Genomic DNA, 15,385 nt, shown 5'->3' with positions numbered 1-15,385 from the left:
TTTTTTTTTAATCTTTTGACTGAAAGTTACCTGGTGAATAATGGGATTGAGAGGTAATTTTCATTGGGGATTTTCAAAAGCCAAAAAAGGAGGAAAAGAAGAAAAGAATCACAAGAATATGGTTGAAAAGTAAGATTAAGCCTTGAGGTACCAGATTCTTCTGCACTGAGATAAAATCTGATTGCATTAAAGACAAAATGGGTAGTTTCAATGTTTGCTACTACACAGATAATTGGGAGTTGACTGTTACAAATCAATTTGTTTTGCCTTTTTTTGGCTATTTTATCTGTTTAAATTGATCAATTTCTTTTGCCTTGTTGAGTAACAAGCTACAGGATGAACTTTGAGATTTGTTAATGTTGGACCAATTGTCTCAAAAGTAGGGATTAAGTAGCCAAAAATGAATTAAGAAGTGTATATGGCCATGTTCTTGTAGCCTGCCTGTTTCCCTGCCCAGAAGTTCCTTGGGAGAACAAGGAAAGCAGAAGAGGAGTTACAAACCTAAGCAGTGTACGGATAAAACTCAACACAGATTGAAATTTACAACCTTTGCCCAACATTCTCATTAAAAACCCATAATTTGGACAAAGTTTCTGTCATTTACAATCCTACAGGATGTGATAGAAGGGGAAAAAAGAGGTCTACAGTTCTGTGTCTACAAAGAGGATAAGAGGGAATCAGGTTTAGACTTGACAACCCAGAAAAGTTTAAGAACAGCTTCACAGTTATCAATATGAACACTCCATTTTATGCACACGGTCCCTGAGAATTCCATTGTACAAAGCAATCCTGTTTTCCGACATTTCATTTCTGCAGAATCTATCAACTTTCCTTGATCTTCCTCCTGTTGCTGCAATTAACTTCTTGTTTTGCTCTTTCCTGTACCCTTCTCCATTGCCGCTTGTATCCTTCACATTCTCAGCAAACTGCACTTTCTTCTTCTTCTTTCTATCCCTTTTCTTTCCCTCTTGAAAAAAAAAAACGAAGAAGAAGAAATCCCACCAACAATCAATAAAACATTCCATAAAAGAGAAGACATAATCTTTTAAGGGAAAAAAAAAATGAAAGAACCCCATGGCTACATACCTGAAGACAAGCAAGAACGAAGAGTTTGTTTGGAGGGAGGCAAAGTTTTTTGCCTGGAAAAAGTAAGGAAAATAACAGTGCTGGAAACTACCATAGCTGTAGCTAAAACCAAACCCTGTGAACATATTCTTGAAGACATAGTGGCACGACCTGACAGGAAACCGTATAAGACCAACGAAGAAAGATAGATGCAGTTGGTAAACTACCCTGCTGTCTTTGCTTATAGACACAATAGAGGGTGTCAAAGTGGGGGCAATTAGGCGTGTGTATATATAAAGAGAAATACGGTTAAAAAACCCAAAGTGCAATTGAGGAATACTAGAGAAATAGCCGTGAGAATCTGGACTTCTCTGGTTTGGTTTGCTTTTGTGTATGGGGTCTGGTTTGGCATTTGGCATTTTTATAAATCAAGTGCACCACACGGCCAAGGCAAAGTGATAGGAAAGGACAGCTGGGGAGGAACTTTTGGAAGAGGCAATGGGTCAACAGAGTCCTCAGATGGACTTCTAGAACAAAGTAAAGGGTCAAATGGTTTTGTTTTGCCCATTTAAATGGATTGGAATGCGCATTAGGTAGTGAAGATTTATGGCGTGTGGAGCCAGTTTTGAGTATATTCAAAGCTATGGAGGTCTTCGTTTTAATGGTAGGACATGAGGCAAAAAAATTCCAAGGTCTTAACTGATTTTAGGTTTAAGTCTATATCATGCATGAATTTGCCTTTATTTAACTACATATATCTTGGTTTTCTTTCACATCTGTAATGTTTTCTCACCTTGAAATTTGGGTGGGAACTTATTATTTATATATAATTTGATGATTTTATCTTTATGATTTATGCATTTTAATATGCATTAAGCATTCATAAAAAAGAGAAACAAAATTTGATTAAGACTTAAGATTCGAATATGCTTTGTATTAAAAAAAAAAAACAAAGAACACAGCTTTGTCAGTCAATAAATCTTTTGTAATTACTTTGACTTCAATCTTTGGGAGAAGATATTTGATCCTAGGAAATACAAATAGAAATCTCTTGTCCTCGTTTGGCGTTTATTTTATGATTTTATGTCATATATTTAATATATTTTTTATATTAGTGTTTAAAGTATTAAATTTAATTTTTAAAAATTAAATTTTTTTATTAATAATATAAAACTGAATACTTAACGTAAAATTATAAAATAAACCTCGAATTGCATAAAATTATATAAATGATCTGCAAGTGACGTTAAGGATTTTTATTCTAAAAAATATTAGTATATTATGCTATTGACATCTAGTAGTTATAGTTAACTTATATATATCTATATTATGTTTTGTTCACAATAATCTATTGCTTTTTTTTCTTTTTCCGGTATGTTGCTTTGACTATATAGGGTTTTTTCATTTATTTTAATTTACTAGCAATATCATATGTAGAGTAGTTTATTAGTATTTAATTATATTAATAAATTCTACTTCCACATTTTATATGTTTTAATATGTTGTGATAACAACAAATAAAGTTTTAGATAGGTTTTACTTTTTTTAGTCAAATATTATTTCTTCATGGTTAACTCATATGAAGCTTCGTTTACTTTGATTTCTTCAAATCGACAAATTCGACTCCTAATTCATATTTTTTTGGATGATGACAAATTCTATAACAAAAATGACTTTATTACGAAGATAACATCATCATGAAACTTACACTTATAAGTGATGAATTTTCACATAATCTTTTGTTTTGATTGAATAATTAAAAGATTAATGTAGTAATTAACAGAATTAATGTAAGTGAAATGCTCCCACAAGATAACTTTTCTCTTAAAAAATTAGTAACTTTTAAACATATAAAAGAGGTCAAGAATAATATTGATAATAAAGATTACCATTTAAGTCCATCAAATAAATATATTAAAGCAAGTAAATATATGAATTGATTTAATAATAAGTATATGAATTTCGTATTTAATCATGTTTGTGTGTAAATATTTTCACAAATCTTTTTTTTATGATTTTTTTTAAAATTTAAAAGTGAATAGGTCACAAGATTATTACTCTCTCTTTAGAAAGTTAGCATAATGAGGTCTGTAACACCCGCAATTCGGAATTTCTCAAGATTTTTTTACCTGCATGATGTGAGATTGAAATACCATACTTATCGTGATTAATGAAGCAATCAAAATTGTGAAATTCAAAATTTTAAGGCATAATATTCAAAAAAGCTTTTAAATTATTCGAAAAAAATTTAAATAAGTTTTTATACTTTTATTATATTCAATTAAATACTTATATTTTTATTTTCAACTAAATAAATTTTTATATTTTTTATTTTGAGTCAAATTAGTAATTATAACTAATGATTGATTTAATTAAAATATCATTTATCATTTTATATCTCGTAGAATTGAGGTGATATACTAATATATTATAATTGATGATAACATGACATGTTAATTGACATGATAACATAATCATGTGATATTTTTTACTTTTTATATCAATATTATATAAATATCATATGAATATAAAATTATAAATAATCTTTTAATTAAAAATAATTAATTATTAATTATAAAAAATTAATTAAATATAATAAAAAATAAAAAATATTTAAAAATTTTAAAATAATTTAAGAATTTATTTGAGCATCTAATTGATAAGTATTTTAGTTGACTAGCCAAACGTGGCAAAATCAATTGCAGTGGTCCTGGTGGATAAAATCACATAATGACGATAAAAGAGCTTGTTACAAGTGGAGGCAAAGGAGATGCGAGCCGCCCACAATTGGGCGCGACAGCTGAGCGACACCTGTCCAATCAACCACGTGAAACCATGACTCCGTTGTGTACATGATTTGTGGACACGCTTACACGTGGCCATCATGTAGGAAACCTTGCTTTCCATGACCTTGCTTTCCATGTACCCCAATCTTGCCATGTGTCTTGCCTTTTATTTTGATTTTCTTTTTCTTTCTTATATTTTCCATCTACTTTCCGGGAAAAGGAAAAGAAATCTAAATCCTGAGTGTTCTTTTTATTTATATATATAATTTCATAAATTTTATTTTGTTCCTTTTAAAATTCAAATTCATAATCTTTCTGAATTATATATACCGTACTTATAAGCTTTTTCAAAAAAATTTTTACTTACTTGATATGGATTTAAAATGTTTGACTTATTTCTTAAAGCATTTAACATGATATTTTCTTTCACTAAATTAAATATAAAAATAAAATCTCATTTCTTTCAAACTTACTTCTATTTTTCTCTCTTATTTTCGCTATGTTGCTTTAAGAATCTCAAATTTTTAATTAGTTTTGTTGATTTCTAGGTTAACTTGAACCGATTTAAGATGAATTTTTAAAATTTAAAATCATAATAAATTGAGTTAAAATCTCAACACGTGACCACCGGTATAATTTGTAGTAAATGTTTTTTATTTCTTTACAATTATATCTAATTAAATTTAAATTTCTTTCTTTCTATATTTTTTTGTTATCTTAACTTTCAATTTTTTTTTCTGTCCACCTAAACAAATATGCACATTTATATCTTTCTAGTGGTTTTTATAAATTTTAATACATCAAAATTGAAATTATAAATAAAAATATTTCCATCCACATTCTTGAATTAAAAAATTTGAATTTTTATGATTATTTTTTTTATTCTGGAATTGAATTTTTTTGTGTCCATGTGTTGCATGTTTGTCTAAAATAAATCCAATTTCAATTTGGATTTTGTTTTCATGTAAATAAAAAAGACAAGAAACAATCAAAACTCTACATTTGATCATTTTCAAAGGGTACTTGTGCTATTTGCCAAATGCTTAAATAATTAACACACACGTATTATCATCATCATAAATTCATAATGCATTTTAATTAACTTATTTAATTTATGTTTTTTTTTTCAGTTTTCAAATTAACAGAAATATAAACGATTTGACTAACGGTTGAATTATATCTAACGAAAAATTTTTTGAGATGAAATATTTATTTCGAAAACTAATAGATCCATATAAAATTATTACTAAATGAGAATATTTTACTTAAATTCTTATATATACCAAGTATGACACTATTGATTAGAAAATGTTTACCACATGTAATGATTAGATCGAAAGAGAAAACACAAAACAAAAACTTTTTTGGATTTCAATAATCAACTTGAGTTAGTTGATTAGATTGGATAATTGAAGATGATTAGAGCCAATAATTTCAATTGACAAGGGATAAGAACAATTATTTTCCATTGGAAAATGATTTAGAACAGTAAATTCAATAATAAAAGATGTCCATTTCTGTTATTGTGGATGCTGTGTAGCAATCCTTCTTTGTGGGGGTTTTTTTCTTCTTCTTTTTTCCTCTTTAATCTTGATTATCATTGTTTCATGATGGATACATTTTCTGATTCCATTCACTGACCACAATATGAACCAAAAATTGAAGTTGCAGGTCAAGAATTTATTGTGGTTATTACATCCTGGAATTGGAGACATTTCTTTCTGGTTGTCATGAATAGAGATCAAAAGGACTTGGATATTTTTGAATATCACATGAATTATAAGTTAGTCAACTTGAGAAAGTTGTGGATGAAATCCCAGAATTAGTAAGGATGATGTCTCAGTTGCAAACACTACCTGTTGACTACCCTAAACCCTGTTTATGATCATCTACACCTGACACTGAGTGAGGTGATTAAGCTCCATTTCAATAATCTTTCAGCAGATCATGAAAAGTTGACACAAGAAGCATTCATGAGAATTTCGCCGAACTACTACAGAATTGCTTCCTCACAAAGTAGTAACAACTGATAGTAATTACGATAACCACAGAAAACATACGAGAATCAGATAAACACAGGCCATCAGTTTTGTGCCAGTCAGCATCAGAATCACACCACAGCATCACAGCTATTTAGTTTCAGATATGAACACCCTGACAGAAAAATAATGGCAACTCTGCTGCTCTGCAGGCTATGACACAATCACAAAACATGATTTATTGCTACTACCAGAGCCAGTGCCACATAACTAGAGAAGGTAAGAAATTATCACTTAAGAAAAAGGTTGAGACCCCCTAAGTAGTGAGGATAGGAGGGAGGTAATCAGATTTGGCACCAAGAACACGAGCCTTTGTGTCAGGGAAGAACTCAAAGCCTGGCAGTTCAGTGACGGTTCCCTCACTAGAAATGCCAATGGGGTAGCGAAGGAGGTGTCCAGGCAAGTCTCGCTCAAGTGACTCACTTGAATACAGATCCCAATATTTGTCAGCAATCTGGTTCACCTTCCTGACACATTCCTCACTTTCTGGAAAGAGGAAGGTATCATCAAGCATGCCAAGGTGCTCATACCACAGTGCCATACGGAAACCATGGACCTGACCTCGTGCTGGTTGCCTAACTGATAGATGATATGGTTGATAGGCTCCCATGGCTATCTCAGAGTCTCTAGCACCATCCATTGATCGTTGGTTAATGTTGGCTGATCCAATTATTATGTATTCATCATCAACTGCAGAAAGTACAGAAAAGTTAAATGAAATATAAGAATGAACAAGAAACCTAATAAAGAATGAAGGGACCTTCGTTCTCAAATGAGATTCGAATGAAAAGGCCTTTCTTTATTTTTTGCAGCACCATGTTCTATAAGTTACACAATCATAGCTCCTTACGCCACCTAATTGGAAGGAAATTTTCCTCATGACACAAACCATAGTGGATATGTTCTACGAAAGGCTGACATTAATTCATAAAGAAATTTTAACGCTGGTGTCTTCATCACACCAGTGGTTTGAACAGTTGAAGACCCCCTACCACATTATCAATTATCCAAAAAAAAAAATTTCTCCCAAAATCAGAGCTAAAATTTAATAAACAGACGTATGTGAGGTGTGTGCGCATCAAGTTACTTAAAGGTTTTCATCACCTACCAATCATCATTTTGGCATGAACATAGATCATGAAACGGCGGGCCTCCTGGGCTCTGGCATAATCTGTATCAGGCTCCGGCTTTTCTGAAGGTTCATATTCTCCACTCTTCTTCATCTCCCGGTTCCCAAGGCAGAAGAACGTTAAATAGTTTCGGGGATCCTCCTCACGACCCATATCTCTGAGAGCCTTAATGATATCACTATACATCATGTCCATTGTCCTTTTCTGCCAATCTAATATTGCCTGAACTGACGCACTCTCTGGGATTCCTTCTGGCCACATAGGGACAACAACATAAACTGTAAACCTCTCTCCTGCCTTAATCTTGCTAACAATCTTAAGTGAAAGCTCTTTCGGAATCAGATGCAAAGCATTGATATCCTCAGGCTTAATGCCATCAGGACTCCAGTCAAAGGAGCTTCCAAGGAAATACTGATTTTCAATATAGATGTAATTCTTTGCTCGTCTGATAGCATTAATATAGGCATCCTGAATACTTCGGTCAATAATATTGTCCTTTCCACTGACAAGCCCAGCTCTGGCAGCCTCTTCAGGTGTCTCAGGGAATCCAAAAGCAGCCCCACCATCAATGGATCTAAATAATTGCACATTCCAAGTCTCATGGTCATCGAGGAACGTAACTGGAGATGGGGGGATGATGATATCTTCAAGCTCCCTCATCTTAACAAGCACATCTTTACCACCTTGTTGTTTCCATCTTTGCTCAAAATTGAACAAGACATCCCAAGCAATTGGCCCTTCAAGTCGGGAGTGGATATCGTGCCAAGGTTCCCTTGGACCACCTTTGGTGATTGCAGCACCAGTAAAGTTTGGCTGATGGAAATCATCATGGTGAGCCGTGTCCAAGGTCCTGAAAAGGGAATGGAAAGGGGTGTCATATCTGCCATCACAAAGATCAATACCTCCTACAAAACTCACAATTCTCCTTCTCTCTGTATCTCCATTAGGCATTGCAGCATCCACCACAACAATTTTCTGGTGATGAGTGAACATGGTAGAAATCTGTAAATCCTGGACAAAACTTCCACCATCGTCTGGATTACGAGGGCATAAGACACAGTTTACCTCAGTATCCTTGAAGAAGTGTTCAGTTTCCTCATCATGGGTTGCCATTAGTCCATCCTTCTTCAGCAAACCAACAGATGTTCTATCATCCCAAACAAGCATATTAACCCTGACACCTTCACTTGCTTTCTTTTTAAGCAGATCACCAAGAGTGATGTCTCCCCCTGGCTTTGGCCTTCTAGAGTCTCTCACCAAAGTGATCTCGGTATAAACAGACCAACCAGTAATGTAGATCACGTGTTTAGCATTGGTGATAGCATCAAAAACATCTTCCCAACATCTGTGTGGCTCAAAATATTTGCCCCCAGCAAGAGGAATTTTAGGAACAAATCCGTCTGGGATATGAGCATCCTGGTATAGAGAAACCTTACATCCTTGTCTCTGTGAGTAAAATGTAAATGGAACTCCAGGAAATTTCCGACTTATGATACCACGATTCCAGTTGTGGTCCCTCGTCACATCAAAATATTGAAGCTTCACATGGATTTTAGCACCACTTTCTATAGGATTCTTGTCTTCATCCAGGATCTCAATCCACCTATCCACTTCTTCTCCACTTAAGAGATCTTCAACAGGTACATTTGCTCTTCCAATCAGTGTGGCTCCAATAGGATTGTCATCCTTGACAGAGAATACTACATTGGAAGCTCGATGGGCACAGTAAATGTGAAAAGACTCGTACCACCTTGGGTTGGAAATTTCTTTTTCTAGTGTTCTGGTTCTTCCAACTCTAGCCCTTTCAAGGTCAATAGTTGCGTAAATCTTGGGAATTCCTTTGCCAATACCAATTGTCTCCTCAACATTAGCCATAAGCTGCAAGAAGAATATCATCCATAAGACACTCGAAGAACAGAAAAGAGGTAATATATGCTAACAGTTTAAAGAATGAGATGACAAGTTAACACAGACAAAGTCATTATTACGATGCCATCTTAAGTCAAGACGGCCAAAATTTCAGCTCTGAAACCCTAAATTGTGGAACAGGCTTATATTTCAGAACAAGGAAAATCAACAAGACGTAGACCTCATTGACAGAGTTGCCAAAAGAAATGGAGAAAATCTGTTCCACCAGTGTGAATGAACAGAACACAAAACATTCTGATAAAGAAAATTAAATCTTACTATAACCTTCAAGAAATATAGCCAACTATAGCATATCTAAGGAGAGTAAAAAACCTGGTATTGAAGTTCATATTTAAATGGTTTAAATCAGTAAAATGTATTGCCAGTGTCAATCCAGTTATAGGAAAACAATGTTGAAGACAAAGGTAAAATGTCATTGGGAAATAGGCAGAAATCTGTCCTGCTGATTCCCACTCCAAAAAAGACAGGAAGCAATGTCTTTTTACCAGGTTAAGGTTCAACAGTTATTTAAGGCATGTTTCCAACACAGTAAAAAGCAACCCAAATAGGTATTGACTATTGAACACATTTTCATGGGCAAAAGTGCATTTATTTCATAAGCCCTGACATAAGGAATCCAAGAACTGTATCAGATATATTTCAAAGTCAAGAAAATGAATTTATATAATTTGATTATGAGAGCATTCAAATAGAATTGGCATTCAACTTATATACACATGTGTGCACACACATAGACAAACACACACAACACAATCAATACCCGCACCTTCCTTTGCCACTAACACTAACCATGGCCCTTCAAATATATATGCTAGATACATACATTATTACCCCACACATGACTATCCATACCTCATGGATGCAATCCTAGTACAACAATCCAGCCAAAAGCAAAAAATTACCGAAAAACTAAATAGTCTTGCACAAGTATGCTTGCCACGACTATGAACATCTTAAAGCATTTTCTCCTTTTAGAATCATCCAAACTGTTTCCTCTGAAAATGTCTGTTGTGTGACTGTGCATCAGTGAAACCATCTCCAAACACACTCTAATTAGGACTGGAATTACCGGATGGAATACCCTCAGAGCATTTAGTAAGCCCCATTAGTGGGTTTCAGAATGGAAAGTCTAATCTTATCCAATACTCCCCACTTCTGGAAAGATCCATATATCTAATATCCAAAATATACAAAGTGATGTAATCATTCAGATTTTTAACAACAAAAATTAAAAGAGAAAGAAAACTCAATTACTGTTTTCAAGATCTTATCTTTCGGAAACTCGCAAAATCAAAACCAACCCCATAACCCATTTTCTCAGATTAATTCCAAAAATACCTCAAAATGCGTAATCTCCAAAAACCAAAAGAACAGATTAGTCAACTAAGAAAGTCCAAAAACTTGAATACCCAGAACAAGAATATCAAAGAAGAAGTAAACAATGATCCTGATCCAGCATAAACAATTCATACCTTCCGGAAGAAGTGACCACCTCCACCACCACTATGAAGCTTATCAACTTCATAGATCGTAACATGTAAAGTCCCATGTATATCCTCCATTTTCTCACCTAAAAAAAGAGCAAACAAAAAGAAACAAGAAAATTAACTAAGATAAATATATCTTACATAATCACCTTATCAACACTCCTTAAAAAAAACCAATCAAAAAACACTGAAAACAGAGATGATCAGTGCCACAAATGAAGACTTGGAAAACAGAGTGATCAATGGGGAAAAGAGAAAAGGGTAGATTCAACAATACCAACTTTGGTCCAACAAGAAAGAGATCAGAGGATTTGAAGCAGCACAGTGTAAAGATTTTGTTTTCCTTTTGTGGGTGGGATCTGATCTGATGCCTACTGGGTTTGCATTTATACATGCAAAACAGCGCGTATAAGGAGTGTAATGGATATGATGTAATGTGGGAATGTGAAGGAGAGAGTAAAGAGGAAATTACAAAAAACAAAAACAAAGAAAAGAAAAGAAAAAGAGGACAGATCCTGAAAAACAGCCCGTAAAAGGCTTCCCCGTGGAGGAAAGGAAAGGTAGTGAGAGTGTATGAAAGGGATTTGTTTGTAATTATTAGAAATGGGTTTGATGTTTCCTAGAATTTAACTATGGCAATGAATAAGAAGAAAAGTTTTGCTTTTGTGTCCTTTTTTTTTATACTGATGGCCATTTTTGGAATGAAGGAGAATAGGAGCACTTTTGGGTAAACACCAAAATTAAGGACAAGGGTAAATTGATTCAAAGATGTTTGAGTTTGAGGAGTATTAAAGAAGCTATGAATATTAATGAATACTTCATATATCTACTCAGTTTAAATAAATTTATAATATTTTATAATCGAGTTTGGATAGTAAAACTATCACTCGTCCATAGGTTCAGGTAAGCTTAGGGTAATGTTTATAGCGTACCATTACTTGAATTCGATTATAAATAATTATTTTTAATATTTAATTTTAAATTATATATTATTTTTTAATTATAAATTTTTATAATTAATATAATATTTATCAAAATTCATTACTTATTCTAAAACCCTAAATATGATTTTAAACTTTAATTATTTTTATCAACTAATTTTAATTTATTAATTTAATTTTTATTAATAATATACATAACAAATTACTTTAAATTTATTTTAATTGAATATTTAACAAGTACAAGTATTTAATGAGCAATATTTGGAATATTAGGGTAAGGGTTTGAGTAGCAATTTAGAAATTTAATCGAATATTTCTAAAGTTCAAGTATCTTATAAAATAATAAGATTTTTTTTTATAATTGAGAAAGGAAGATTCAAACTTTACTTTTTAGATAGAAGGTTTATACACCAACTTATGAATCAGATACTCGGATGCTTATAAAATCAAATAATAAAATTTAGTTTAAGATAATTAAAAAATAACAAGCTACTCTACCAATTAACATCTTATAAAAAATATTAATATTTGTTTTATAACTCAAACAATGGATCATCCAATGATTTGAAAAAAATTTTAGTGGTGTACAAAATTTTAAGTTCAAATCATAAGATAAATATAATGAAAATTATAAAACAAAAAGAGAATTATCCCTAATAGTATGAAAAGAAAAATTGTTGAAACTGTTCAACTTACAAAATCACAATGCAAAATATGATATTTATAAATTTTGAAGGGGTAAAAGGGAAAACCGTGAAAGATATGGGGGGTATTTTCTAACAAAATTGTTGTCCTATTTATCGAGATATCATTATAAATTAGAGGCACGATTGTTAAGGCAAAAAGTTGCAGATCCCGTAACATTCTGCAGGCCAAAATTAAATCAGGTTCACCGACCAGGAAATCTTAAAATCGTGCACCACATTTTCCCACCGTTTAGCTCATAATCAACGGCGGTGGAAGCTCAAGAGCACGTGGATATATTGTTTCGAATCTCACTGGAAATTATTCTTTTTACCACATGCGCTGTCGGATTTTGACAAGTTTATGAGGAATATTTTACAATTTTGCAATATAAACAAATGAAAAATTATTGTGAATGTGTAAAATCTATTCATTTACAGTGTATCTATTGATCATAAATCTTAAAATGATAATATTTAAAAAACTTATAAATTATTTAAAAAAACTAAAAATTTATTTTTTTTATATTCAGTCAAAATTTTATATTTTTATTTTATAATTAAATAATAATTATTTATTTATTTATAATTAAAATATCATATCACGTTAATGTAATATATTGATATGTTATAATAAATGATGATATAACATGTTAATATGATATAATGATATTGTTATGTTGATTTTTTTACTTTTAATATAAACGTTATATTAGTACTATATAGATATAAAATAATAAATATTATTTTAATTAATAATAATTAATAGTTAATTATAAAAATTTATTTAATTTTAAATTAAAATATATAAATTTGATTGAATGATAAAAATAAAATATTTTAAATATTACTTCAATCTTAAAATTATAAAATGGTCAAAGTGGGTCCTTGCCTAGCAAACGACAATAAAGTAACGGACATGTTGACAACATCTTGGATAGGTGGGAGAGGTTGATTATGGGTTGGTTGGTGAACAGGATTAGGGAACCTTTTGTTCTTTGCCTCTTAAATTATCTTTACCTTTTCTTAACTTATTATTTTAATCTTTTCAAATACTATTTAATAACTTGCTCGTTTGCTCATATGTAATAAACGCAATAAAATAGACCTTAATAAAAGAAAATATATAATATCTAAAAAACACTTAAATTATTTAAAAAATTTTAAATAAATTTTTATTCTTTTATCAAATTCAATTAAGTTATTATTATTTTATTTTAAATGAAATAAATTTTTATTATTAACAAATGATTAACTGGTATTAATTAAAATCTCATTTGTTATTTTACATATAATAAAATAATATACTAACATATCATAATGGATAATGATGTGATATGTTTATATAATATGATGACATGATTATGTAATATTTTTACTTTTCATGTTAACGGTATATTAACATCATATGAACATAAAATAATAAGTGATATTTTGATTAATAGTAATTAGTCAACTATTAATTATAAGAATTTATTTGATTTAAAATAAAAATATAAAATTTTAATTAAATATGATTGAAAAATAAAGACTTACTTATATTTTTTTTTAATTGTTAGGCTTTTTAAAGCATCATACTAAAAAAAAATAACTCTAGTATGAATGTAGGGAAAGATTATTTGAAATGTTGAACTTTTAGTGTGGATTGATTGTAAAAGATATTTATTGAATTAATAAATATTTGTTTTTTTCAATTTACAACATAAGGAATTGTGTATTTTTTTTTATAAATTTTTTATCAATTGATATATATATAAAGATTTAAGTTTCTTATATTTGATTATTAGGCGAATTTGGATAATATTTTTAATATTTAATTCAAATTAAAATAAGTTTTAAATATCACTTTTAAAATATTTTAAATTTGAACTCGAATATACATATATATTGACATTATATATAATATGTTAAAAAAATTTAATTTATAATTAATCATCTGAGAAATAACTAAAAACTAAGTATTAAAACTATAAAAATAAGCCAACAAAAGAGAAAGGAAATTAGAGACTAGAAAGTCATTGAAGGGTTGATATCTTGTTAACGAGCGGCTGACATTTGCGCACGTGTCCACGTCATTGCCCAGTGGGTAACATGATTAGATATGGGACCTAATAAAGTTCACCGAAAGGTCCTGCTTTTTCTATTTCTTGCCTTCACATTCAAAACCAATGCAACACTGAAAATTATCCTCACTTTCTCATTATCCACGTGGCTGTTTTTAATGCGATTGGTTGGGGACATAAGATAAAAAAGGGTGCTTTTAAGTTCGAAGAAGAAATTAGAATTTAGAGATTTTAGATATTTGAAAATTTTGCAATTAGAAATTAAAGCAAACATAATACTTAAACAAATTTTAATTATTCAAAATTTTTTAAATAAATTTTTATTTTTTATGTTAAGTGGTATTAATTTAACATATTAATATGTAATAATAAATATTGATATGATATTATAATATTATTTTATGACATTTTCATCTTTCACATCAGTGTCATGTTTATATAAATAATAAGTATTATTTTAAATAATGATAATAAATTAATTATTAATTATAAAAATTTATTTAATTTAAAATAAAAATATAAAAATTAAATTAAACGCAGCAGAAGAATTCATTTAAACTTTTTTACAATAGTTTAAGAATTTTTTAAAATACATCGCTAAAACGTCAATTACTAAAAGATGTGTGATGTTAATTTTCCTTTCTACTTATGCCAAAGTCTAATGAAAGAATGGGATTCGAATTTTAATTTATAAGAATTATTATCATTAATTTCTCATAAACACTTGGCATTCTTTTTTTCTTTTTTGTGCATAAAAAAAATCAAATCTTTGAAATTTCAACTGAAATTAGAAACTAAAAAGTCAATTGTTAAATAAATCTAAATTTTTCATTGATATAATAATATGAGAAAAATTAAATTTTATTTGATTGATATTTTTATTTAACTTTTTATTTTTTTTTTTAAAAGGTTATATATAAAGTAAAATCATGCACACTTTTATATTCTGTATATTTATTTTATGTATAAAAAGACATTTTTTCTTTTCAATTGAGAACTCATTCTTGAGATTTTGCACTTGCAATAGTCAGCAAGCTTTTTTATGCATATACTGTTGGACATTTTCAAATAAAAATATGATTTCGTATCGAAATAGAAGGAAAGTTGTGACTGTTGGAAATTAAAAGAAGGATTGTATCTGTTGAAAATTAAATCAATAGATACTATAAAATAAGAAAAGAGTCACGTCTGTTGGAAAATACCAACAGAAGCAACTATTTGAAACAGACACAAATAGGGTCTGTTGAGAACAGGCATCTATG

At 30.3% G+C, this 15,385-nt stretch overlaps 2 protein-coding genes across 3 annotated transcripts; both read right to left on the bottom strand.

The window, feature by feature from the left end:
* Positions 1 to 533: 533 nt before the first annotated feature.
* LOC110427181 (cytochrome P450 family protein) lies at positions 534 to 1,459 on the bottom strand. Its single transcript, XM_021442627.2, has 2 exons — positions 1,087 to 1,459; positions 534 to 967 (listed from the first exon to the last, which is right to left on the bottom strand). The coding sequence occupies exons 1-2, from the start codon at positions 1,223 to 1,225 to the stop codon at positions 729 to 731; spliced, it is 378 nt and encodes a 125-aa protein (XP_021298302.1). The 5' UTR covers positions 1,226 to 1,459; the 3' UTR covers positions 534 to 728.
* A 4,397-nt stretch (positions 1,460 to 5,856) lies between these two features.
* On the bottom strand, positions 5,857 to 10,932 carry PLDALPHA2 (phospholipase D alpha 2). Of its 2 annotated transcripts, none has more exons than XM_021442502.2 (4): positions 10,714 to 10,932; positions 10,422 to 10,519; positions 6,999 to 8,898; positions 5,857 to 6,580 (listed from the first exon to the last, which is right to left on the bottom strand). In XM_021442502.2, the coding sequence occupies exons 2-4, from the start codon at positions 10,509 to 10,511 to the stop codon at positions 6,147 to 6,149; spliced, it is 2,424 nt and encodes an 807-aa protein (XP_021298177.1). In that variant the 5' UTR covers positions 10,512 to 10,519; positions 10,714 to 10,932; the 3' UTR covers positions 5,857 to 6,146. The 2 variants fall into 2 exon arrangements, with proteins under 2 accessions (XP_021298177.1, XP_021298178.1); XM_021442503.2 differs by having other exon boundaries at positions 10,718 to 10,932.
* Between the last annotated feature and the right edge of the window lie 4,453 nt (positions 10,933 to 15,385).

Source organism: Theobroma umbraticum, unplaced genomic scaffold (assembly GCF_002168275.2).
Source record: "Theobroma umbraticum cultivar Fairchild unplaced genomic scaffold, ASM216827v3 scaffold_228.0, whole genome shotgun sequence".
NCBI lineage: Eukaryota > Viridiplantae > Streptophyta > Magnoliopsida > Malvales > Malvaceae > Theobroma > Theobroma umbraticum.
The sequence above is the reverse complement of the archived record's forward strand: the minus strand, read 5'-3'. Positions and strand labels throughout refer to the sequence as shown.

Bases quoted from the DNA above. Each gene is read 5' to 3' on its own strand.
- LOC110427181 (XM_021442627.2), bottom strand. From the start codon at position 1,225: ATGTCTTCAAGAATATGTTCACAGGGTTTGGTTTTAGCTACAGCTATG. The intron at 968-1,086 runs GTATGTAGCCAT...TTTTTTTTCAAG, and splicing joins TCGTTCTTGCTTGTCTTCAG to AGGGAAAGAAAAGGGATAGA.
- PLDALPHA2 (XM_021442502.2), bottom strand. From the start codon at position 10,511: ATGGAGGATATACATGGGACTTTACATGTTACGATCTATGAAGTTGAT. The intron at 8,899-10,421 runs GTATGAATTGTT...TTCTTCTTGCAG, and splicing joins GTGGTCACTTCTTCCGGAAG to CTTATGGCTAATGTTGAGGA. The intron at 6,581-6,998 runs GTAGGTGATGAA...TACTTTCTGCAG, and splicing joins TCATGCCAAAATGATGATTG to TTGATGATGAATACATAATA.